The sequence below is a fragment of the Theropithecus gelada genome, chromosome 14 (genome assembly GCF_003255815.1).
Source record: "Theropithecus gelada isolate Dixy chromosome 14, Tgel_1.0, whole genome shotgun sequence".
NCBI classification, from domain to species: Eukaryota; Metazoa; Chordata; class Mammalia; order Primates; family Cercopithecidae; genus Theropithecus; species Theropithecus gelada.
In genome coordinates, this window is record NC_037682.1 from 123,260,353 (window position 1) to 123,286,280 (window position 25,928).

At 45.6% G+C, this 25,928-nt stretch overlaps 1 protein-coding gene across 8 annotated transcripts in view; it reads left to right on the top strand.

The window, feature by feature from the left end:
- Positions 1-25,928, top strand: part of NTM (neurotrimin) — a 964,342-nt gene that overhangs the window by 765,479 nt on the left and 172,935 nt on the right. For all 8 annotated transcript variants that reach the window (XM_025356801.1, XM_025356803.1, XM_025356798.1 and 5 more), the window contains one exon: positions 10,880-11,112. In XM_025356801.1, the coding sequence (XP_025212586.1) occupies positions 10,880-11,112 (233 nt within the window). The remainder of the gene's footprint in view (positions 1-10,879; positions 11,113-25,928) is intronic.

The following is a 25,928-nucleotide window of genomic DNA, read 5'->3' on the forward strand; positions in this document are numbered from 1 at the left end:
TTTGTTCCCATTCTCTAGAGGCAGACTCTGGGATAAGGATTTGTGTGGTCATGATTTATTAGGGAAGTGGGCCTAGGAGAAAAGGTGGAAGGTGTGGGGGAAGCCAGGCAGGACAGGGCAAGAAGTCAAGTGGAGGCTCGGTTTTAGGCAGAGACCCACCAGGGTGACCAGCCCTTTTGTAACTCCCCCCCAGGCTACTGCTAGGGGCCGCCCTGGGGGACGCAAACCCCAGGCACTTGTGGCTGTCTGTGGAGATGGGGGTGCAAACAGAGTCTCAGGCTGGGCCGTCAGAAGCCGAAGCGCCCAGAACCCAGGAGCACACAGAAATGACGGAAGGGGCTGAGGGGCCTGGGCTGAAGGCTGACTTCCTGCTTTGTCCTCCACAGGGAGAGAGAGACAGTGAGGTGACTATGCAAATGGTGAGGCCCCCATCGAGGGGAGGGAGGGCTCTGGAATGACAACAGGCCCAGCAAAGGTAGTGTCCTCCCACTGGGAGCTTTCATCCTTCTGGGGGATGCATCCTGTTCCCCAAGGTGCCACGTCACCTGGGCTAACTATCTGGAGAGGTCCAGTTACCTTTTCTGCACTTAATTGCTCACATTTTCTTGTTTTAGTGAGTGTTGTCCTTCCGGACTCTGGGGACCCCTTCCTGTCAGCCTCCTCACAGGCCACTAGAGAGAGGAGAGGCTTCTGTGGGCTCTACAGGACAGGGACAGAGGAGGAGCCTCCAGCCCCTGGAGTGTGCATCTGCATGTGGTCCTGCTTTCCTGTCCCGACTGTGTCTCACCTCCGTAGATGGTAGAAACGGAGCTCAGAAGCCAGTAGCCTCTCTCCTTGGAGGATGCCAGTCCACTCACCTAGGCCCCAGGCAGTCATGTGGGCACCGTGTTACCACCAAAGGTGAGAGGATGTGTAGCCAAAATCACTTAGTGAGAGAACAGAACAGGCCCACCTCAAACCCAGATGTCCCCTTTGTCCCTCTGGAGTTCTAGCTGTATTTGACGTTTCTTCCTGTGAACTGTGGGGTTTGGATGTAGCAGAGACTCTCTGGATTTCTTCTTTGGTTGCGAACCAGATTCCTTCTTTCCAGCTGCTCCCTCCCACCACACATGGCCACACATGTACCTCATATGCATTCACAGTCCCTGGGGCAAAGACCAGGTGGACAGGCAGCCTGCATGCTGCCCAGTTCACACACATGGGTGCCAGGCTTCACACACACTAACTGGAAAGGAAATGGCAGCTGCATGTGGTCTGAGGTATGGTTTTGGTCTTCTAAGCTGTGATTTTTTCCCCCTTCAAGTCATGTTCAAGTTCTAAGTACGGATGGTACTTTAGGGTGATAGGAGTGTGCTAGAGGCAGGATCTAGGTCGGGTTCTGGGGTTTGATGGTTAAAGTGTGTCTTGACAAAGAATTGGAGGTGGAACTAGCCCCACAGATGAAGGCAGGAGTGACGCACACGCTGACTTCCCCAGAGGCCAGGGCATCCTTCGTACTCGCACCAGGCCTTAGGCATGGGAGGAGCAAGGTATTTCCAGCCCCTTTTCTAGTGTGACTCCATGTGGCTAATCTATACGGTTCTTCCCAGTTTGCCTGAATACATCCTGGTTTAATCAGTATAATTTCAAAAAGTGTCTGGTTTGGACAACAATCAGTGTAACAATCAGTTTAATCAGTGTAGTTGCAAAAAAAAAAGTGTCTGATTTGGACAACCGCCAGGCTGGCCTAACTTGTCCAGAGACTGAATGGAGCCCCATTTCTTCATCCAGTGAGTGCCATAGTATGGGGTGACACACACTAGCCAGTGAGGGCAGGACTGGAGATGAAGCAGAGATGGAGGAGAGCCTGCAGATGGATTTGTTTCAGGGAATCCTGTTTCTTCTTCCCAGCTCCTTCCCTGCCAAGGAGGGCTGTCCCCCGGAGAAGAAAGAGACAAGCTCCAGTGTGCTACCATTTATAATCATCCGTGATTCTTCGAGCTGGACTTTGCAGAGTTCTTTGCTTTGGTTCCCTGTCTGCTCTTTGTCTTCAGAATAAAGTGCAAACTCTTTTCCAAGAGGGCGTGTTGCACAATGTACCTGTAATAATCAGGGGTCCAACAGGGAAAACATGGCATCCTCAAATTGCGTAATTTGAGCAGAGTGTAATGAAGTGGATGTTTACGAAGGTGTAGCCAAGGTGTAGGAAAACTATAAGGGACAGTCAGGACCCTGGGACTATGAACAGGAAGGCACTGTTAATACTTTTAGGCCTGAAGGGATAAGGGGAAGAGGTCATGGCTCCCACCAGAGAGAGGGCTGTGTGGAGAGGGTCACTAGCCAGGGGCGGTGATCTTTGATGGAGGGATATAGACAGCCAGTGGATGGACCTTGCTTCTTCCCCAACCCCATCTCCTGCCACTTCTTTCCAGTGGCAGAACAACAGGAGGCCAGAGGGCAGGGAGCCTGTCCACATGATCTGTGCTGGTCAGCCTGCACTGGGTGGTGGACGTGAGGGCACACAGAGAGCAGCGTGCTAGCTCACTGGCTTCGTCCCTGCTAACTTTTCTCTTCTACCCATGCCTTCTATTCCATAAGCTCCCCATTTCCATCCTTCCACAAACTTGCCAGTATTTTCCCAGCTCCTTTCTGCTTTGCTCATGCTCCTCCTAGTGCTGGACATGCCGTACCTCACTCCTCCTTGCTGTTAACCAAGCTCTTTCCAACCTCGGCAGCCGCCTTAACACTCACCAAGATCCAGATTGCCCTGAAAGCAACCAAAAGTCATGTGTGAGGGTTCTTGGAGTAGAGAAAAAAAATTGTATCTACTTCCTGGCTTCCCAGAGCTCCACATGTGACAAAAAGATAAAGCATGGACATAATGCTTCCAGTACACACCAAGATAAAGTATGTCTGGAAAACACTCATGGGGGACAGCAAAATTTTGCAGAGAAAAGCTTGTCGGTATATGAATTAATATTTAAACTTGACCTTGGTGTGGCATAGGAATTTGTCTAACAAACAATAAGGAAGGGCATTCCAAATAAAGCAGGAAGTCACAGAATTCCCAATGTGAACAGAATATACAGGAAACAGTGAAAAGTGTTCTGATGAACCTACTGAATGTCATGTTTGAAACCGTGTGGGGTGGGAGCGTGTATTAGCCTGGGTTTTCCTTTTCAAGAGGATCTGTCTGTCTGTCTGTCTGTCTGTCTATCTGTCTGTCTGTCTATCTATGTAGCTATCTAGCTATCTAGCTATCTAGCTATCATCTATTCTAATCTGTCGAGAGACTTATAAGAATTGGCTCATGTCTGTAGTGTAAGTTTCAGTCCCAGTCCAAAGGCCTGAGACAAGGGAGCCGATGTCCAAGGACAGGAGAGGAATGTCCCAGCTCAAGCTGGAAGAGTGACATGCCCTTCCTCCACTCTTTCGTTCTATCCAGACCCTCAGTGGATTAGGTGGTGCCCACCCACACTGGGGAGGGTGGCTCTTCTTTACGAAGTCTGCTGATCATCTCTTCTAGAAACACCCTCACAGACACACCCAGAAATAACGTGCTACCAGCTGTCCGGCATCCCATAGTTCAGTCAAATTGACACAGAGAATTAATCATCACAGCAAGTGAGGTGGAACTTTGCAGGGATCACTCTGAAGCCCTGGCTCCAATGGCAGATGGAGTTCCGCGTGAATTCCCACTGAACTTTCTCTTGGCACTTCTGGGCTCTTTCCTTTATGAAAGGTTGGTCTCCATGACAGGATTCCAGAGACGCTCATGTGTGTTTGGACTATTTTGAATATGCTAGGGAAAGAAAAGGAAAGAAAAACTTCCAGGTTACCTAACTTTGGTCACCTGGGAGCAAAAGGCTCTACTGTTTGTGGTTCCATGAGATGATGAAGATGCCCCACATTGCCCAGATTACCTTTTGCTAGAGTGTAGAATTTAGGGTTCTTGACTACACGTGTGTAACAGTTATTGAATCAAAAAATGGCTTGTGGAAGTTATGACTTACAAATAAGACATGACCTATTGAGCAAGCCCATTCTGGTTTCAGCATTTAAATTAGTATGGGGCCTTTGTCTTGGGTACAAATCAAAGTGTTGTGACATTCATTTCGGAAAAGTCGTGGCCCACCAAACTCAACAGAGTTTGTTTTGAGAGGATGCTACTGTATTTGACAGGGACGGGAAGGACAGATGGTAGATGTGCTTATGGAGAATCTTTCTGGAGGTCCACAGAGCAAAGGCTTCTTGATTTATCCCTGAGACATTACAGAAGTGGAGGGGGACTGCCTCCTTGCACATGCTCACACATAATGACCAGGCACTGGGGGAGATATGTGCATTTGCATTTGTGGGTGCAGGTTGGCGGGGACATGCAGAGTAATTATACTCACAAACTGGGCCTTTATTGGATGCAGGCCTCATGGTCTTTTATCTCTCGGGAGTTTGTGAAAGATGGGAGATTTTAATCAAATAATTAATCAGTGGACAGATATTTATTGTGTGCTTACTTTGTTCTCTGCACAATGTTCTGTAGAGACACAAGTGAAAATAAGACATGATCCTTGCTTTTCAAGAACTTAAAATCAATCAAGTCAGCAATGTTACATCCCTAAGATGAGAAAGCAGTACATGTAATAGACAGCACAATAGATTTGTCTGATGAATTTTTACAATAAACAAAAGAATGTATTTAGACGCATGTTTCCATTTAATCTTCTCATTAACCCCGTGCAAGAAGAGAGGTTATTTCTACTGCAGGTGCTTTAGATGAAACCCAGTGGAGGGAGATAAGCTCTCTGAGGCCTGAGGGGCGTCAGAAACAGAGCTGGGACGTTCCTTGTAACAGTCAGACTTCAGACCCTATTCTCTTCGCTCTCCCTGAGCCTCTCTCTGACTACAACTACCTACTAGTGATGTGGGACTCATAGTGCAGTGTGTGCCACTGCTTTTGGTTTTGTTTCATTTTTCCTCCCCCTAATCCTTTCACCTGTGTCGTAAGTGTGCTGTCTGCTTCTTCCTAGGCATGATTAGTCCTCTTATTTTCATAGCTAGGAAAGATTCCATGGCATACCTCCGGTTTCTTGTGTAATGCAAAAATGGTAATCGTTGGGAGATGTAAGAACAGTGTGCAATGTGAGTCTAAGTCTAGTATTTTTGTCTCTCCATGACCCAAATCAATTTTGTAAACTTGCACACAAGTTTACAGTCTAAAAGAAATCCAGTAGGGTCTGAATTAGCAGCCTCACTAGTGAAGCTTTCTCTTACAATAAAGGAGTAAGGTGCTAGCTGATACCCGAATGTTCAGTGTATTCATGGTGAAGTATCCTGTTTTGTTAATTTCTTGGTTTCCCCCAGAGAACACTTTCTCGCAAGAGCAGATGTGGAAGATGCACACGCCAACCCCATGGCAGCATGTGTGGGTATTGCTGAGCCATTTGCGTCGTGATGTTCCCCTGTTATGCTTGAGGGGAGGGGCGGGGCACAAGCAGAATGCTCAGAGGAACCAAACTTAGGGGCAGCTGGAGCGTTTCTGTGTGATAAGAGGCAATTGTGACCAGGTGCTGCGAAGGGCGGAAGCACTTATTTTGCTGTGTTTTCAAGCATTGCTTGAGATGTGCTGCCTTTCAGACGCAGTTAAAGGGCCATTTGATAGAAGGAACGGTTGGACCGCACACTGTCTGGATCCATTATTGCCCTCAGATCTTCAGGCAGGTGTGTTTAAGAAAGGCCAAGCCTGGATTTTTCTCTTTCTTCAATAATCTTTCTCCTTATTTCAACACTCTCTTTGCTCATCTTTAGAAGTTTCCAAGCAGACACTCGCTTTTTTTTTCTTCCAATTCCCAGGTTCTCTCTCTCTCTCTCTCTTTTCCCCACCCCCATCTCTCTCTGTCTCTTCTCTCATCCTAAATCCAAAAGTAGCTTCAGGACCTGAGTCCATACTTTTATGGTTCTATTTCTGCAGTGCACATCTTGGGCTTGCTTAATCATTTATTTTTGCTTTTCCTCTATGTATAAATGCAGCATATGTAATAAAACAACTATTCATCAGAAAGATATTCAGGACACAGAGAGTTGCATTTTTAGAGCATTGGAACAATAGGTGCAGCTGCAGAAAATTACAGGTATGGCAGTGTTCTTTCTCCATACTCTGAGTCCCATGCATGGGTGAGCATGTGCACATGTGGCTGGATCCTCTTTTGGCCAAATACATCCTGAATATTGACACAGGTGAGGCACCCTCAATAATCCCTGCTCAAATAGTACAGGCCTATTCTCTAGAAAAAGACACTTATCCAAAAAGGAACATGGTGCAGACAGACACACACAGACTAAGAAGGGGACTGTGGCTCAGCACTGAAATGGAAAACAAATGCCCTTTCCAGCCTTTATTTCTCTTTGTCTGGATTCTTCCAGGATGCTGAGTATGCGAGGCCATGGGCTGTCCACGGGGGCCACACCTGGGAGGGGAGGGCCGCAGGAGGGGTGCTGATGGGAAAACCATTCACAGAGACACAGAAGGCTAATGACCACTGCCAGACGGCTGCAGGGTGGGGCAACTGGAGGGCAACATTGAAGCTGGAGGACAGAAGGGAGCTGGAGTTGCAGGGCCCAGTCCAGAATCCCCGGGGCACAAAGCTTGTTCCTCTATTCTTCGTATACGTGACAGGATGGGCAGAGTGACAGGATGGGCAGAGTGACAGGATGGGCAGAGAGGATGCCAGCAGTGGGAGGGCGGTGTATCTGGAGGCTGTGGACAAAAGGGGAGAGGCTTTGCAGGTCTGGTCTGAGAACATCCCACCCTTTTGATCACCCATCTCCCACCTCTTGTTGGCCTACATTGCATTGACTTGTGACTATTCCTCAATATCTGATGAGCGGCCATCTCCAGCTCAGCTCACCTGGATGAGTCAGGGACAGTGGAGTTTGAAACCTTACTCACTCTGACTTAATCACCAAAGTTAACCACCATCCTGAGAGAGGTGAGATACCGTAGCATGTTTCAGGAGCAGTTTTGTAGAAGGACTATGTCGAGGGCTGTCTCTGAAAAGAGAGAACTTGTTGTCTGAATTCCCCACCTCCAGCGCCTTCTCTGTGGCTGAGAGAGCAATTAGGCTCATTTTCACTTTTCTTTTTTTAACCTAGGAGCAATGTGTCCTCTGCATTGTTGAGGAGACTGGATAAATGAGACAGATAGATGGGGGCAGGTGTGAGATGGTGACAGAGTTGGCCGCCGAGGTACCTTTGTGATCCATCTCTGCAGAAGCCGGCATTCGTTCCGTGGGGATTCAGCAAGACTGATACCCAGCAGTGACAGTTTGGACATCTAAACATGACCTTGGATGTGCTCGGAACCGCAGCTGGAACTGTGCCAACTTCTCAGAGTAGTCTATCACAGTGGCCGCAAAACCGTGCTGGAAATGGGCTGCGTTCTGAGCGGTGGTGCATCTGCAGACGAACCTCTCCGCCCCTGTGGTGCGGTGCAGTGTTGGGGGACGGCTTCCATTTCTGTCCATTTTCAATAATTAGATGCTCACGAGGAAGCCCAGGACAGTCCTCTTGTATTCATTGGGAGGTTGTGAGATCCCCGTTGTGGGCATCGAAAATAATTATTCAAGCGGTTTAGTGTTTGTCAGTCAGCGTTTCCTGCACGGTGGCCACTCACCTGGTACTTGTCAGATTTCAGCTCCTGGGGAGGAAAAAAAAGGACTTTGCTTCTGGTTCCCCAGAACATACGGGTTATGGGAAAGTTCTATCCTGTACAGTGTTGGAAAACCATTTCATACCAGGGTGCTTTCCTAGTGCCTGTTCACTCTGCAACTCGCATTTTGCCAGGAAACACACATCTAAGTTACAGGTTCTCAGCGAGCTCTTCAGACCAGCGTCAGCAGCACTTGGAATTTTGTCAGAAAAGCAGCCTCCCAGGCCCTGCTTGGGCCTACTGAATCAGAAACCCATGGAGTAAGGTCCCAGGAATCTCTTTTTAATCAGATCTTTCAGGCGATACTGATGCCTGGCGAATTTGAGAAGAACTGATTCAGGTGTTCTTTTGGGAGGCCCTATAAGAACACTAAATTTGGAAAACAAAACAAAGCAAAAACTGGCATGAATCCTGGTTTGGCAGTTTAATATCAGCATGGTTTCAGTCAATATGGCTAATGTTTCTCAGCCTCAGCTAATTTTGTCTGTAAACTGGCAATAAGTGAACCCAACCAAGTTTGTGAGATGATAAAATAGTGCATATAATGGGCTCATGTAGTCAATTAACATTGACCGTGAATGTGAATTCATCCAGTTTCGTGCTTGGACCCAAGTGAAGGTCAGAGCAGTGGTCACCCTTCAGGTTATCAATATAAGCTATCCTAGATACATTACTAGCAAAGCAAGCTGCAAAGTGTGTTTTTGTTCTTGAGAGATTTCAAACCTATGCCGTTCCAAATCCGTGTTTCAGACAAGGCAGTACCAGAGGACAGTCATGGGGTCTGCAAGGAGCATAAGGGAAGGAAGGTACAACATCAGGTGCACCCTCCACTGACTGCACTTTTCTCCTTCTTGTTCACCCTCAGAGTCCATTCTGGATATTCTCATCAAAGCCACAAGAAAGGCTTGGAGCATACTCTTGACCAGTTCAAACTTCATGTGCATTCAAGTTACCTGGACATCTTATTAAGATGCAGATTCAAATTTGTTATCTCTGAGAGGAGGCCTGAGATTCTGCATTTCGGACGAGCTCCCACCCAAATGATGCCGATGTTGCTGGTTTGCCAGCCACACTTTTGTGTAGTGTGGTGCTAGCTCAGTGCTTCTCAAACCCTAATGTGCATAAAGCTCATGTCTAGATATGAACTTCTAGATGTGACTTAAGGAATGACCAGGGGCCGTCAGCACTGGCATCACCTGAGAGCTTACTAAAAGTGCAGAATCCCCTACCTCAGACCTACTGAATCAGCATCTGCACTTCAGCAAAATCCCCAGGGGGCTAATGTGCACAGTAAAGCTTGAGAAACATGCAGAGCTGGCTTCACAACTTTGTTTATTTCCATAGAAATCTGTTATCACCACCTTGAAATCCTTATTCATGCTTGAACAAAATACCCTGTGTTCTTATTTTGCACTGGGCCCCACAAATGGTATAAGTTGTCCTAGACACACTGCTCCATATTAGTGGTTTTGAAACATTAGTGTGTGTATGACCCAACTGAGATGTTGTTATAAATTCCCAGATTTTCTGAATCAGTAGAATGAGGGTGAGACTAAGAGTCTCTAATAAACCTCTCCTGTGATTCTAATATAAGTAGTCCATGTGCACTTTGAGAGATAGTCCCCTGACCTTCTCCAAGGTAGGCCTTCACTCATTTCCAAGCTGTATCAGAATGGTGCCAGCGAGAGCCCGCATCTCATCTGCATTGGCAGAAAATGCAATAAGCTGCAAAAACCTTGTTGGGCACCTATGCCAAGGTGTTTCTTTTTGGGCAGTATTTCCCACAAGAGCTCTCAGCAAACTATCCATCTACACCTAAGTGATCCTTCCATAATGTTGAGACATTTACATAAGCAAAGCAGAAAGGATGCACAGTACAGGATTTCTCATGGGGACAGGGGTCTCCTGAAGAAGCAGGTGTGTACAATAGCAGTTGTTAGAGTTTTTATGGTCACAAACCATTTTGAGAATCCAATAGAAGCCATCACCTATCCCCAGTGAAAAATTCACCTGTGCACCTTATGAGTCTCACACAGGACCAGGAATCAGAGGACTTGGCTGAGAGGTCTGACTTCTATACTTTTAGCCTCGTTCCTTGGACAAGTCATCAGGCTATTCAGAACCCTAGAGTCATGATCTTTAAAGCAGAGAATGGGTAACAGTGTCAACCTCAGAAATTTGTTGCAAAAACTCAAACGAGACGTTGAGCTGTAAAAGTGCTTTGTACACTGCAAAATAAGGTATACATTTGAGGCATCATTATACACCCTATGCTGCATTGTTATTTCCACCATTATAGTCAGGATCAGGACACTGTGTTTGTAAATTTAGCCTAAGGCCATGGAACAGACTTGCTGTAGTAAGAGAGGGAAATGAATACAGACAGAAAGACATGATGAGGACTTGGCGAGAGTTGCTGGGAAATTTAAAAGTGTAGAAAAGAGAAGGGAGCTTCCACAATTCGAGGACTCCAGATGCAAAAATAAAAGAAAGAAAATCTATTTTTATATGTGCAGACAGTTTTGAGATTTTGGAAAGTGGCTTTAGTCTAGCAGTAACCGAACATTTCTGCCCCTGGGTATAATGAAGATGAATAGCGATAGTGGTGGTCTGTATTTAGTTTTGACTGCAGAAGCCTTCTGTGGGAATTTGCTATTCTGAGATGAGAGGAATAATGTTTAGTCGTTAAAAGCTGGGTCTCTGATCTAACACACATTTATTGTGTGACTTGGACAACTAGTTTAGTTTAGTTTCTCTGCTCTTCTAGGCTTTTTCCAATAAAATATTCTTCATAGGGTTATCATAAGTATTGAATGCTATAGTGCACCCTAAACACCTAGTCATAAATGTGAAGGATTATCATCACCCGAATCCTTGAGCAAAGGGAGAACTGGTAGTATTCGAAGTATTCAGCCATCCTGGGCATGCAAGGTACCTCTAGGCTATAACTGAGATCGTATTTGAAGTGGTTCTGTGCTCAAGTGGTTTGAGAAGCACTGAGCAACATTCTGAGGCTATAATCCCGTAAGGCCTTTGGTGTGTTCCAGAAAAGTCCACCCCTGACAAATCAAAGGAAATGTATGTGTTGGGGGAAGGGAGAAAGACAAGATATTTTAGCCTTGCCACGAGGACCCACCTGTGATGGCTGCTGTCATCTCTCAGTCCCTTGACGTACCTGTCTGGTCTTCCCTTCAGGTGCACTATTGACAACCGGGTCACCCGGGTGGCCTGGCTGAACCGCAGCACCATCCTCTATGCTGGGAATGACAAGTGGTGCCTGGATCCGCGCGTGGTCCTCCTCAGCAACACCCAAACGCAGTACAGCATCGAGATCCAGAACGTGGATGTGTATGACGAGGGCCCGTACACCTGCTCGGTGCAGACAGACAACCACCCAAAGACCTCTAGGGTCCACCTCATTGTGCAAGGTAGGTCGGCGGGGCTTGGCGGGGAGATCTGGCTGGCCAGCCTGGAGAGCCTTCAGGTAAGGGTTTTTTCTCTGATCGTCAGCAGAGATGAGTTCTCCTTGTTCTATGCATCTAGGGTCCAGGGCACATTTCCGGTTGTCATTTTGCAGTTAGAAGCTAAAATTTTCCAGTCATTTTCATTGAGTTGAACTAGGAATGGTTTTTTTTTTTAAATTTTTGTTCCAATAATATATTTTCTCAGGAAATTCTCTTTTAATTATTGCTTTTCTTGACTTTTTTCTCCCCTAAGTTTTAGTGGGTGGTTGTTGTTGTTTTTTTTTTTTTTAATTTCATGCAATTACAAGATTGTGTTGTGTTTAAAACCAGACTTTTAATGCACTTTTGAAAGTACAAGTATGCTATGCCCCCCTTCAGCCTTGAAAGGAAGCGGAGCCAACCAGGATGCACTAGGCACTACCTTCAGCTGCATCCTTCACAAATACCTGCTTGTTTCTGGCTCCCTTGCACCTCCTCTCATCTCCCAGCCAGGGGTTTTAGATGCCATTTCTCCCCTGTAATACTAGTGTCTGATTCTCCCTGATTTGATTCCATCCCAACTCTCCTGGCCTTCTTCTCCTCCCCTGGCTCCTGGCTCATGAGGCCTTGTATGTGTGTGTGTGTGTGTGTGTGTGTGTGTGTGTGAGAGAGAGAGAGAGAGAGAGAGAGAGAGAATATGTGTGTTGGTTCTACTCTCTCAGACCCTGGGAATGGAGCTCACCTCCATTCCCAGGCAGAACCAGTCCTGGGGCATTCAGACACCACTTAACCTGGTTGAAGGATTCCTAGTTACTGAGCGAGAGCTGGCATCACACTTGGCCACTTTCTGGCTGTGAGGCCTTAAGTGATTACTGTGTCTCGGGTTCTCTTTCTGTAAAGGGGTCAATGTGAGGATTGAATGGTACATGTACTGACATAGAAAACACTTAGAAGAGGACCTGGCACATACAAGTGCTATTTCAGCTGTTTTCTTTTCTTTTCTTCTTTTTTAGGACTCTTGTAATTTTTATATTTTTTTAGCAACCTTTCCAGTGGGCCAGATATCTTATTTTGTGATGTCAGCAGTATAGTCCCTGAGCAGTGGCATGCCAGATCCAATGCTGGGGCCCTTTCCCAGGCTGATCCCGAGGCCCCTTCACAGGGACGTGCAACTCCAGGGCGACACACTCCTCTCCCAGGGGCTCCTTCCTCCAGTCCCCTTGTCGGTGTGTTCAAGAAAAGGGTAAAGAGCTATGGGATGATTGGTTAGAGACAGAATAGGAAGGAAGGCGGCTTGTGAAAGAAGAACTGAAGTGAGCTGGAAGAAGGAAGGGGAGGCCCGCTGTTTGACAGTAGGGGAAGGCGGAACTTGGGTCGTGATCAGCACTGTTGAGTGAGGCAGGGTGAGCAGGACTGAGAGGAGGACACGCGAGAACCAGGCGATACCGGACCTGGCTCTGGGCAGAGCGTATACCAGGGGACATGGGAATCCCTCACGCTGTGGCCCAAGTTTGGTCCTGCCGAGTTTTTATTATATTTTGCTTACTCTTTCTTACCCAGAGGAAATTATAATGGCTCTTTAAAAAGTGATTCTATAAATGAATACTTTTTGAACTGATGCATGCAAACAGCATTTTTAAAGAAAATAGAATTGCATAGAAGGTATCAGGGTGTAATACAAACAGTGGAGTAGGTATTGCCATGTGAGATTTTTGTTTCAGTTTGTGTACATTTTTTAATATAAAATACATTTTTTATTGTGGATAGGGAGACCAAAAATTCTCGAGAATCTCCACTCTGTGGGCAGGGCTGGTGAATGCCCCAGTGCCACCATCTGCATACTCTACCAGGTGGTGCTTTGGAAACCATTGCTTAGCCCTTCTCCTGTCCTGCCCCAACCCCTGCACACTTAGCGTTGAGAAAAGAATGCCTAGCATTGACAATGAGAGACTGGGAACTAGGAACTATTGGAGACATTTGCTTTAGGAAGCAGGGCCTTATGGAACTGGAAAATGGAAGGAATTGTGAAAAGTGCTAATGCCTCCTCGAAAACAGGATCATATTTTTGTCATTTTCCTTGTTCAGCCACCCCCACTCATGCACACCCCCACACCCCTGCCCTGAACACCTGCCAGAATGCCTTATACAAAGTGAACATTTAATAAATGCTTATCCAAGCAAATGGCTAGAATTAGAGCCAGACGATCTTATATGGGCTCCAAGAGAGACGGCTGGGTGTTTGTGGGGGTGAGATGATGGGAGGGGGTGAGAGGATGGAGTCTACATCAATCTTCACTCACGTCCAGGCTAATGGAAAATGTCTAATCCCTGGCTAGGTGTTTACATCTGTGACTTGGCTGGGTGCCCTCTTTGCATGACACACCACTTCAAGTATTGGAATCTCATCTTGGGCTAATTTTCGAATGCTGATGGGTGTATTGATCTGGAAACAAGCTGGGTTAAAAAAGGCATTGGTCTTGTACACAGACTCAGCCCAAGCTAATCCGCCGTCGATATGCCTGGACTGAGTATTATCGACACTTTAATGAATAGAGGACCATAGTTTTTTCAGAGCCAAACTGACCCCCTCTTCAAAGCAATCAGACAAACTAAATAGAGCCAGACTCTTGTGTTTCTGTATTGGAAAGAGGATGCACCACCATCCTGGATTACAAAAAATAAAAATAAAAAGGAAAGAAATATATTTATCTTGGGATCATTTATTATACTGAACATAAACCCTAATTCCCCCGGCAAAAGCTGACTATCTGGATTTGAAGTTGCTATTCAGCCCTGAGCGCAATGCTTCTGGAATAAAAGTTGGGCATATTAGGTTTTCAAAATGGTATTATGATCATTTTAAAAAAGAAATAAAAACAGCAACAACAAAAAGGAACGAAATTGATATTCTGCCTGTGAGTATGTGTATTTATGTATATGAAGTCAGCTTCATATCTAAATAAACCCACACAGAAGGAAGGTAATGGCATCTCAGAGCATTGCGCAAGCTGCTTCAGGTCTGGGGTATGTCTTTCCCCTTACTGTCAAATATCCCATCTACCCGCTAGTTCTCTGTACTGGATTTTCTTCCCCTGTGGTCCTGATCCGATATGGTTAGTTCTTGCAGACAGTCATGCCAAGGCGGCCACATGGGGCAAGTCTCTGGGGCCAGCTAGGAGCAAAGCCCATCCTTGGGGAGGAGGGTGACCCTGGAACCAGTGTGGGAGGGAGATGGAGGGGAAGGCAGCAGAAAGGGGGAGACATGAGAACTGAGCTAAGTAGCTACTTGCTAGGGTGGCCATTTAAAATTAAATTTAAATTAGCTACAACCAAATAACATTTAAAATTTACTTCTTCAGTCACACTAGCCACACTGAAGTGCTTACATAGTCAAGCAGGACTGCTGTTCCCTTGTGTTAGTTCATTTTGCATTACTATAAAGGAATGCCTGAGGCTGGTAATTCACACACACACACACACACACACACACACACACACACACACACACACAAAAGAGGTTTATTTGGCTCATGATTGTGCAGCCTGTACAAGAAGCTTGGCACCAGCATTTGCATCTGGAGCGGGCCTCAGACTGCTTCTATTCGTGGCATGTGGTGAAGGGGACCCAGTATGTGCAGAGATAGCATGGTGAGAGAAAAAGCCAGAGAGAGCAGGGACGGTGCCAGGCTCCTTTTTACCACCAGCTTTCGAGGAAGCTTATAAAGCAATAACTCACTTGCCCCACTAACCTGCATTTATCTATTTATACTCCATCCCCATGGCCAGACATCTCCCATTAGGCCCCCACCTCCAATTTTGGAATCAACTTTCAACATGAGATCTACAGGAACAAACTCCCAAAGTACTGCACTCCTGTGTTGAACAGTGCAGAGAGAGAACATTTATGTGAACTTCCATTGTAAAAAGCTCTATTGGGTGGTGCTATAAAGGGTTACCATTATGGATCAGCAGGTGTTAAAACTAGAATGGCTTTCCATGGCTTGACGGGCTAGGTATATTGTAGAACGGAGAGTGAAATTTTTGAAAGAGGATGGAAATTTTTAAAAAGATTATGCTCCTTTAAAAACAAGAGAGAATTGTTGAAAAAGATGGAGTAATGGAGTTCCCAGGTTAGCTTCAATTGTTTAAAAAGGTGGAGTAATGGAGTTCCTAGGTTAGCTTAGACAGAGAAGAGTCTGGAGTCCAAGGATGTACCTGTAGGAGAGTAGGCGGAGTTCAAGGGTTGGTTAAGTGTGAGCATGGGGGTGATGACTCCACCAGGACACTGAGATTTCTACCTGTGAGCTCGGGAGATGAATCCTAACATGTCTAAAGATCACATGGCAAAACTGATTCATCAGCAGAGGGGAATGAGTTCAGATACCTGGACTTCTTGACTTTGAGATGCCTTGAATACTCCCTTCAAATGTGAAATGCAAGAAATACCACCAGTGGATTTGCATGTCCAGAACATAATCTTTTTGTCCAGAGTTGGGGAGATTCATCTAAAATTTATGAACATTTAGGTCTAATGATTTCCGTCTCTTTGACCTTAGGGTTTTCTGTTTAATAAATGTAATTAATAAGTGATTCTCTCTGGAGTCTAGCTGAATATTTTATTCCTCTCACCCTCTTACTCCTGCTACCAAACCAAGCACCCTGTACATCTGAAAAAGCCATACTGCTGTCTCCACTGTTCCCTTGGACAAGGTTACATCTTGGAAAACACAGAGTGGATAAAACACTCAGTGGGAATGAATTGTTTGCCTAATTAAGGACAGCTTGAGAAGACGTCTCAAAGGCCCCATCTGTGGATGGTGGTAGAGCAAAAGTGTGCCATGGTTGTGCGCAGTGTTAAGAAAGGTCCTCCCTATCCAAGCATGGAAAACGGACTTCTCAGTTCTGACGGTGTATCTGCGGGACTTCACTCTCACTTAGAGACACATTTGCATGACAGAGAACAGTAGAATACAGTGCTTATAAAAACAGGGATATTAGTGTAATAAAAATTTTTTTAAAGCTTTTAGCCTCTTTATCGGTTTTCCAGGCCCTATCTAGGTTTCTCTTTTGTCACTGGAGTATCTAATCAGCCCCTCCCTTTTGTTTGGTAAAATGAGTTTTCCTATTTCTTGCTGGGCATAATTAATCTGAAAATCCCTGCTATTGTTTGATAGTTAATTACCTGCCTTTGGAGTTGAACAGCTCCAAAGCTCAGGTAAAGAAGGGAAACACAAATGTCTATGGAATAGGGCAGGAATGAGGGAAAGAAGCCAGGACATTCTGTTCACTTCGTGTGTTAATGTAATTCCAGAAAGGAGGGGACTAGACTAGGGAGATATCCAGCCCAGGCAGCGACTTGCAAATAATGGATGTATGGCCACATCAGCCCCTCATTTACCTTTGATTGTCTCCCTGTTTCTGACTCTCTCTCTTACCCACCTGATATATACAACCTTGTTTCTTTCCAATCCTGAATAATTAGTTGACCTTGTCAAGCCAAGCTCGTTATGATGATTCAGAGAACAGGAATAATAACTTTTAATTTCTAGATACCTACACCCCAGAGACCCCTCCGCACTCTGAATCTGAACTGAAGGAAATTTGAAACACTAAATATCAAAGGAAATAATGTGACCTAATCCTTACTTTGAAAGCAAAGCTTTCTGTGTCTCCAGACATGTCACCCAGAAGGCACCATGCCCTTCTGGTAGGACAAGGCTCCCGGAGAGCTCTGCAGATCTTTGCACCAACACTTGCCATTCAAGCTGAGGCCATGGTAGAGGAAAACATCATGATCCAATTCTAAATAGACTGAAGTCACCTTCTGAGAACATCTGTGTTCTCCAGATGTCAGTAGCCCTGTGTGACGGATCGTGGGGCATACTTATCATCCCAAACTGCTTTCAAATGACCTCTCTTTTTCCAGTCCCATTCAAGAAATAGATGAAAATGTATATTTGGTCTGGTCATAAGACTGTGTATCTAAATTTGATAGAACTTTGAAAAAGTCAGGAAATTAAATTCCACTACAAAATTGGAGCTCTCCTCAAAGCACCCTGGAGAATGACAAGGAAGTAGGGCATTTTACCTGAAATTGATGTATCCTATCTAGACAGCATGCAGATGAGGCAACTCTGTTCTACCTGGTGAGTTTTAAAATTTCCTGAAGCAGTTACTGACAACAGAGGGACAAAAATTGACAGAAAGGCTAGAGCACATTTCAGTAAACCCATCTGAAGCATTATCTGTCTGCTAAGCCAAGTAGGGCAAAATGTAAAGTCTAAAGTAATCTCAGCAAAATGCCAGAGTTAAAGTTATATCGTTTAATAATGGCATTTTCTTTTCCTTTTGGCATGGCTAGGAAGGGGTCCTCATGTTCCCCACAGTTTGGAAAACCTGGCGTCTTTTGCGGAAGAGTAGATAAAAAGAGGGTCCCCTGTTCTAGCCTTTCACACCCGTTCATAGAGAATGGAGCAGAAAGTTTAAATGACCCTATTGCTTTACAGCAAGCACGTACAGAAGTCAGGCAACATCTCTCCAGGTAAGCAGTTTGGGCTCCCATGGGGAAGTCTGTAAGCAGCCCCTGAGTTCTTACCCCTTAGGTGCTTTTCCCCAGGGAGTCTGGGCTGCCTCTGAGCGGCCTCAGATTCTAACACCGTAGGATTGAGAAACATGGCTCTGATTCCTTCTGGATCTTGATTCTTTCTGCAGCTTCCAAGTGAGAAATGTCATTTATTTTGGGGAAAGGACAAACACCAGATCCTGAATAATCAGCTTTTTCAAGATATATCCCCTTAGACTCCCATTCCCATATCAGAGTGCTGATTTATTCAAGCTGCACTTGAAGAAAATCTTCTTAATTAAGGGTTGGATGAGGTCTCTTTATGGTCTCATGACCCACTACTACAGATCTGGCTAATCCTATAATATATCCAAAATTTTCCTCATTACTGTATTCCTAATTTCAGAAGGTCCCCCATACAGAGTGTATATACAGCAATATCAAGAGCAGCTGACTTGGATGCCATGAGTGTTAGGAGAAGATTCTTAGACACTCAAAAGACCCAAAGATTCTGGTCATTCCTCTCTTCTTAATAAAGTTAAAGTGCATAGCTTCTTAGGGCATGGGGAGTAGTTAATGAGGAAGGTTTCCATCCATCTGTTGTCAGATCGAAGACACTCTGCTGACCTTGTTGAATTCCATTTAACAGTATTTTGAAGCCAGGTCCTGGGGACGCAAAGATTCATACAGAGCTCCTGCCCTGTCCAGCAGAGGAGACCACTATACTAACAAATATCTGTCTTATAAGGTAACAGGGATTCGGATGTTTGAGCATATAAATGCTATGACTTCACTGAAATAGAGTAATTGAATTTACCTGCAAGATTAGACAAAACTACAAAGTTATATTTCATGAGGGTCTTGAATGGACAGTGGAATTTTTTTTTAGGGGATCTGGCATCCCAAAAGGAGCAATCATGTGTCCAAATCTTGGAAGGCTGAATGTGTATGGTGTGTTGGAGGAAAAGTGAGGACGCTAATGTGGTCACAGGGCAGAGTTCCTGGGATGAAATCACTCACTATATGGCTAGAAAGGTAGGCTGCATCTCAGTTTCAGGTGAAACCACATAGGTTTCCAATAGGCTTGTTTTTTCTTGTTGTCCTGCTAGAATGCTACTTCTCTTTCTCAAGGAAGTGCATGTTACATTGTTTTGACAACGGACAAATACTCAAAAGATTGTCAGTGGAAAGGAACATGACAAACACCTAGGTCAATAAATCTTGGGTAGAAAAGAGACATATTGGAAGGAAAGAACATATCCAATCCCAACTGGTTCTATGCCCCTTGCATTGTTAAGACACAAAGGGGAAAGATTGCAAAAGACTTTTCTACCAACAAGTCAATTTTCAAAAGCACTACAATGTATGTCTTACATTTGAATTTGTAATAATGATTCTTCTTCCATAGTATAGTTAAGGTGCGTCTCTTTGTGTCCTAGCAAATAGAGGGTGTGATACTGGATTTTGTGCTGTCATGGTGATGATCATGGCAGAGAGGGTGAGGATGCTGCTGAGGATGCATGACAGCTTCAGGAAGCAGTCCCAGCCCTCAGGTCCTCAGCAGCCTCCTACCTGAGAGTCCACATACAAATGAGAAGACTCCCTGTTTCTGATGTCTCCAGGCTAATTTAGACTTTGAGGTGTCACCACTTGGAGTATACGTTGAGACGTATTCCTGTTGAATGTCGCCCGTGGTAAATAAATGTCTAACGTTGGTATGAAATCTAATTGGCTTCCGCTAGAGCTTGGCTCAGCAGTGGAATTCACTCCTGGAGTTTTTGGAGCACCACACTTTGCTTTTGAGAGATCTTCATTTCATGTTATTTGAGAAAGAATTTATTGATGCAAAATCAGGGCAGTTTAATTTGGTGGCATGTTTTCTTTATGTCTCAATTATATATTCATGTCTTTGTGGTAAACTCAGCTGGTGGGGGGATTAAGAATTCAAAATAGAGGATTTTCACTTGGCAAGTAGTGCTTTCTACTGTGATTAATTGGGAGTCTGCACAATGAACCTGGTGTTGGCTCCGTTGGGGATTTAATAGCTTAGTAGAAAGAAGTAAATTTCAGGATTTAAGAGTTTTGGGTTATAGTCTGAATTTTGATAATTACCTGGAAAAATGATCTCCTGATTTTAGTTATTCCAGATTAGATATTCCCAATCAGATACCTTTTATAGAAGTGTTTTTGTGTCCCCTAATTTGATCTGGACAAAGGTGCCAAGTAGGTGCAGGGAAGCAGAAGGGCAACCCTCATTGTTGTGATCACCTACCAGCCCCAAAGGCTTCCAGGTGCTTACATCCATTTGTCTTTTTCTGTCTTCTTTCTATGGATGCAATCCTCTAGACAGGGAACGCACACATGTCCTGCCGCTGATGTGGGTCCCTGTTCCCAGACACCTGTCTGGGTCGCATCCTGTTTCTCTAGCCTCAGCCGCTTCCACAGAGCTCTATTACTCCTGGCTTTCCGGCCTTCTGACCTGGCGCTGTTCCTCAGCTCTCTTGCCACCATCTCCTGTGTTCTCACAGTTTTGTTTGGACATGTTTTATGGTGTTCTTATCATCCTAAAACCTGGATTTCACCGAGGGGACCTGTGTGCTAACACTGTTCCTCATTCTGAGGGCTAGGCTGGCCAAGCCATTTCTTCCTACTCTGAGAAAGAAAGATGAGAAATTTTGATTATTTTCCCTTTCACACATAAACCATCATGTGTCAAGTCCTGAAATTGAGGTTGGAATGGATACAAAGATGGATGAGAGGGGTCCCTACAATGGGGACGTGCAAACGGGGTGGGGTGCAGGTGGGATGTGGAAGGGCAGCAGCTCTCACAGCCACCGGCGAGTCCCTGGGCGGAGAGCGATGCCTGCAAGCTTGGGAGCCAGGCTTTGCTGTCCCAGAAGGCCAGGAAAGTAGAAAAGCCTTTTGAAATTGAGTAGTGTGGCGTTTCAGCTCCCGACTCTTAGAATGAAAATAGCGATTCTGCCGCACCCACTTTGCTCCCCTCACCCCTCATTTCTGTACTTTGGCCTGAGTGATCTTTTCAAATCCAAATCTGGTGGTTCCTCAGGACTTCTCTTTAGCCAAGACAGCCAATTCCTTATGAAGGAATTGACAATCCTGGAGGCCGGGCTCCAGGGGACCTCTGCTACTGGTTCATACTATGCCCTGGCTCACTATTTTCAGTCTAGTGTATTTTTTCTTGTTATTTCTGGTCACAGGCCCTTTGAACATTCACTTCACTCTTCCTGGAATTCTCCTTTGCTTTTCCCCCAGTCAGTCCTATTTATCCTTCCGACTTTGACTCAAATGCCATTTCCATAGAGAACCTTCCCAGACCTGCTAACCACTGCCACCCCTACCCCCGCCAGGAGCTAGAGCCTTGCCTTTCTTCCTGGTTCTTGCCCCAGTTAAAATGTGGCATTTGTCTGTGTGATTGGTCGATTATGTCAGTTTTCCTGAGGTCAGGAGGCCTGTACGCTTGTGCATTCTGACCCCAGTGCCTGTAATTTAATAGAGCTCAGGGACCATTTGTTGGATAATCTATAAGTAAAGTTTCTTTCTTTATTATATTATAATTATTAAACAAAATGATTCATTTTTTTTCATTACTAGTTGTAGTAGGCTGAATCATGGCAGAACAAAGATATCAGATTCTAATCCCTGGAACCCAAAACTATACTTTGCATGGTAGAGTCTTTACAGATGGGATTAGTTTAGAGATTTGAGATAGGGAAATTGTCCTGGACCCTAAATGCAATCACATAAATCCTTACGAAAGGGAGGCAGAGGGAGATGTGATTGGAACACACACAGAGGAGAAGGCAGTGTGAAGACGGGAGCAGAGGGGTGTGAAGATGCTGACCCTCAGGGTTGCAGTGATGTGGCCACGAGCCAAAGAATGACCACAGCTGGCAGAAGCCGAGAGCGCCAGGGAGCAGTCGTCTCTCGAGAGCCTCTGTAGGAATCACAGCCTTCCTGACACCCTGGTTTCAGTGTGGTGAGAGTTATTGTTGGACATCTAGCCTCCAGAATCATCAAAGAATCAATGTCTCTTGCTTGTTAAGTCACTAAATTTATAGAAATGTGTTATAGCAAAAGGAAGCAAATACACTGACCTTCAATGTTTTGAATCCTTAATGGCTGGAAATAGGAAAACCAAAAATTGATATTTGAAATCTGCCCCAAATGTAGTCTTTGTCACTGTGAGAGATGAAGTAACACTCATCTTTTTCATTATTTCTTTTTAAAAAGAATCTCTTTGGAGATGCACCCTTGTCATGTAAATGCAATGAGGCATCAGCTTTTTGTCCTTGGGGTATCTACAGGAGCAGATGGAGTCATCCACATTTCAAAACTAAGATGATACTTTTTGATGTTGAAAATTTCTGTCCCGGGGGCCCTAGGGTATGGAAGCAGGCGAGGAAGGACACCTCTGCCAAATATGGTTTTAATGAGAGGAAACCATTGATGTTGCCTAACATTAGGCTGTGAGATTTGGTTTGTGAATGTGGGACCAGAGTTGAAGATTAAAATTGCTAAACATTCTCTTGCTAACTGGGAGAGGGGCCTCGTATTTGTGTTTTATCTCCACTCTGTGTCTCATAGGCATCTCAAACTGAAAATGTACAACATAGATCTCCTGAATTTTCTAGCCTGCTTTCCCGACTGTCCCCTGACTCCAACCCTAAACCTACCTGCTCCTCCCAGAGTCTTACCATCTGGTAAATGGCAACTGCATTCTTCCAGTGGCTCATGTGAAAGCTGCAGTCCATCTTCCCTGTTGTCCTTTTCCCGTACTCTTCCTCAATCCTCAGCATGTCCTGCTAGATTTTCTGAATTTGGAGTTTTATCCAGTCCTGCCTCTTCTGCCCTCTCCCAAGCTGCTGTTCCCTTTGTCTGGAGTGTTCCACAGATTTCTACCTAACTGGCCTGCTTTTTTCCTTCTTATTTCCTATCATCTGTTCTCCATGCTCAGTGAAAGCATTTCTGTACAGGCTTTGTTGTTCCTGATTTAGTCACTTCCCGGCTCACCTCAGGTCCTAACATGCCTACTGTGGCCTAAAAGGTCTTCCTTGGTCCGGCCACCAGTGTCTCCCTGGTCTCCCCTCCGCACACACTCCCTTTTTCTTACCCTGTCTTCACTACTTCTTAATATGCCTGTAATACACCGAGGCAGCCTCCTGGCTTCCAGGCCTTAAAGCTCCCTCTGCTGGTGCCCCATGCCAGGTGTCCTTGGGGCTCTCCTTCTTAGGTCTCTGTTCAAGGTCACTTTAGGGCAGAGGCCTTCTTCACCACCTGCATAAAATAGAGCTTCCAACCGCACATCATCACACCCTAGCACCTTTCTTGCCTTGTTTGTTCTTTATAAAATAAGTCACCTATTGGCATAATGGATATTTCCGTGTTGGAGAGTGGTAGCCTGTTTCACCCCTCCAGAACATGTGTGCCATGAGGGTGGGGCTTGGTCTGGAGTGTTCATTGTTGTGTTCCAAGTGCCTAGAAAAGGGTCTGGTGCACAGTGGGTACTCTGTAAGTATCTGTCAAATAAATAAATGAATGAAAACAAAGGCCCATCATTAAGTGGACTCGATCATTTTTTCTCAGCGTTTGCTCTCTCTTTGCTCAGGCATGAGAGCTTGAACTTCTCTGTTACTTCTATCAAAGTTTTGGTCCCTCTAGTCTCAGACCAGGTGACATTCAGCCGAGTTTTGCAGCATGCATTTTCTTAGCAAGATAAAGAATTGAAGTAGACTGAAGGAACAACGCACACAGCACGAAGGACTCCGAGAGACCAAAGATGGGTCCCTCCAGGCTGTGGGCTGGACAGAAAACAGGAATGATGGGGCCACACCACAGCCTGGACAGCAGGAGAGGGCCAGATCTCTGCCACCCCTAAGGTGTGGATTTCACTGTGGAGGGGATGGGGAAGTATAGGAATGGTTGAACAGGGAAATTAAATGAGTTGTATTTCAGATAGATCTCTGGCATCAGAATGAAGGATGGATTGGAGGGGAGTTTTGCTTCAGAGAGACTGAGAGAGAATGCACACAAGGCTGAGACTGTATTATCCTGTGTTCCTGACCGGGAGACCCCCCTCTCACCTTGAGGGGCTGGACAAACAGTGCTTTAGAGCAGCCAATCCGTGGCCAGAGGGCACACACAGGAAGAGCAGGAGGGTCCCGTGGCCACATGGTTCCCGTTTTCTGGATGATCCTGTTCCTAAGGGACACATTTATTCTCCATGTGCGGTTGCTAAGGGAGTAATTCAATGAAATTTAAAGTTTACACCTTTGTAAAAGTTTCAAGTTTATACGTTTACAAATAAGGGAAAGAATGTGCCAGACTTTGTTTCTGTTTGGAATTCTGGGAATATGGCCTTTGGATTATGGACCGAAATCATGTCACCAACAGGAGATAAGGTTTGTGTGGACAAAGGGTAAAGCTTAAAATAAGATAGGATAAGACAGGATAAAGAACCAAGAGAACCTTTTAAATAGGAGAAGCTGTTTAAAAGCAGAAAGGAGAACAGGTTCAGAGGATACCAAAACCGGAGATATCACAGAATGTTTGCCAGACCACTCATTCCTGCTGCCTGCCTTGGAATCTTTGGAGGAACTTTCCAGAAAAAAAAGAAGAGTGGAGACCACTCCACAGACCCACCGAACCTGAAGAGCCCAGGTGCAGGCGTGGGTGGGGAACTTCGTGGGGGTAAGATTGGGAATCACAGGCTGGAGCCCAGAGAGTTAAGGCCAGAGGCAGCTGAAGGTCAAATTGGGAACATTTCTTACATCAAATCCTAAATGAGGTTCATGCTGATTAGTAGGAACTGTGTCAAATAGGTGAGCGGGCGTGTTCCCGGTTTCTAATTACAGTGTGGCTTTCATCTCCCTGAGCTTGTTGCTGCACTGTTGTTCAAATGAAAAATGGGAAACAGACGTGAAGAGGAGCTTCTCCCCTAAGTGGGTCAGCGCAGGCTTCTTCCACCTTCTCCCACTTTGTTTTTCTAAAGAGTTACCTGGCTTTGGTCCCTCCCTGATACTCACTGAGATGTGGCAGCCATTCCTTTGCCCTCTTTGGACAGGGCAGCATGCGGCCCATTTGGGACTGGCAATACAATAGTCAAGAAATTCTTTTTACTTTTTTCTGGGGTTCATTTGGCAAATGAATTTTTCATGTGGAAAAGCTTCCTGTGATTGAGTCAGCCTGGTCAGTCTGGTCGCACAGGTGATAGCTAATGCACCAGGAAGTGTCCTCGAGGGCCAGTCTTGGCCACGGCGGTTCATGAAGCTCATGGCCTGGCAGGGAAGGGGAGCTGAAGCAAGGCCTTCACCCCTCTCCCACCAACACATCAAATGCCTGCCTCACCTTTCAGCCCAGGACCTGCTTGACGGAAGATGCATGTATAGCAATAATCTTTTCTTCTTTCCTTCAGCCATCAAATATTCTGTGAACCTCTACTACGAGCCAGGCATCATGCTACGCTCAGGGTAGAACACAAATGCCCTACTTACCCCCAAAGAAATAATATGTGGGCGGGTGACTGGAGAAGTCAGTAGCTTCTTATAACATAGGGAGAGAGCTGGACTGAGTACCAGGGGCTGTGCCAGCACCCAGGGGAGGACCTTAAAGAAGCCCAGGGACTTTGGAAATGAAGCATTGCCTGGTTGAGAGCTGAGGAGGATTAGCTGGGTGGCATGGGGAAGGTGAAACCTTCTGTACAAAAAATGACAAGTATGGGGATGGGGCACCGATGAGGGCAGGGTCGGTGTAGAGAAGGAAAAGGCATCCCCCGTGGGCAGTGAGAGAAGGAGTAGGGTGAGAGGAGAGACCCGGGAGGGGAGCCGCAGCAGATGGCCCAGGGCCTGGGAAGCCCTGCTGGTGACTTTGGGAGATTTTTTTTTTTTAATTATACTTTAAGTTCTAGGGTACATGTGCACAACGTGCAGGTTTGTTACATATGTATACATGTGCCATGTTGGTGCGCTGCACCCATTAACTCGTCATTTACATTAGGTATCTCTCCTAATGCTATCCCTCCCCACAATAGGACCCGGTGTGTGATGTTCCCCTTCTTGTGTCCAAGGGATATTTCTTTTCTTTTTTTTTTTTTTTGAGACGGAGTCTCGCTCTGTCGCCCAGGCTGGAGTGCAGTGGCCGGATCTCAGCTCACTGCAAGCTCCGCCTCCCGGGTTCACGCCATTCTCCTGCCTCAGCCTCCCGAGTAGCTGGGACTACAGGC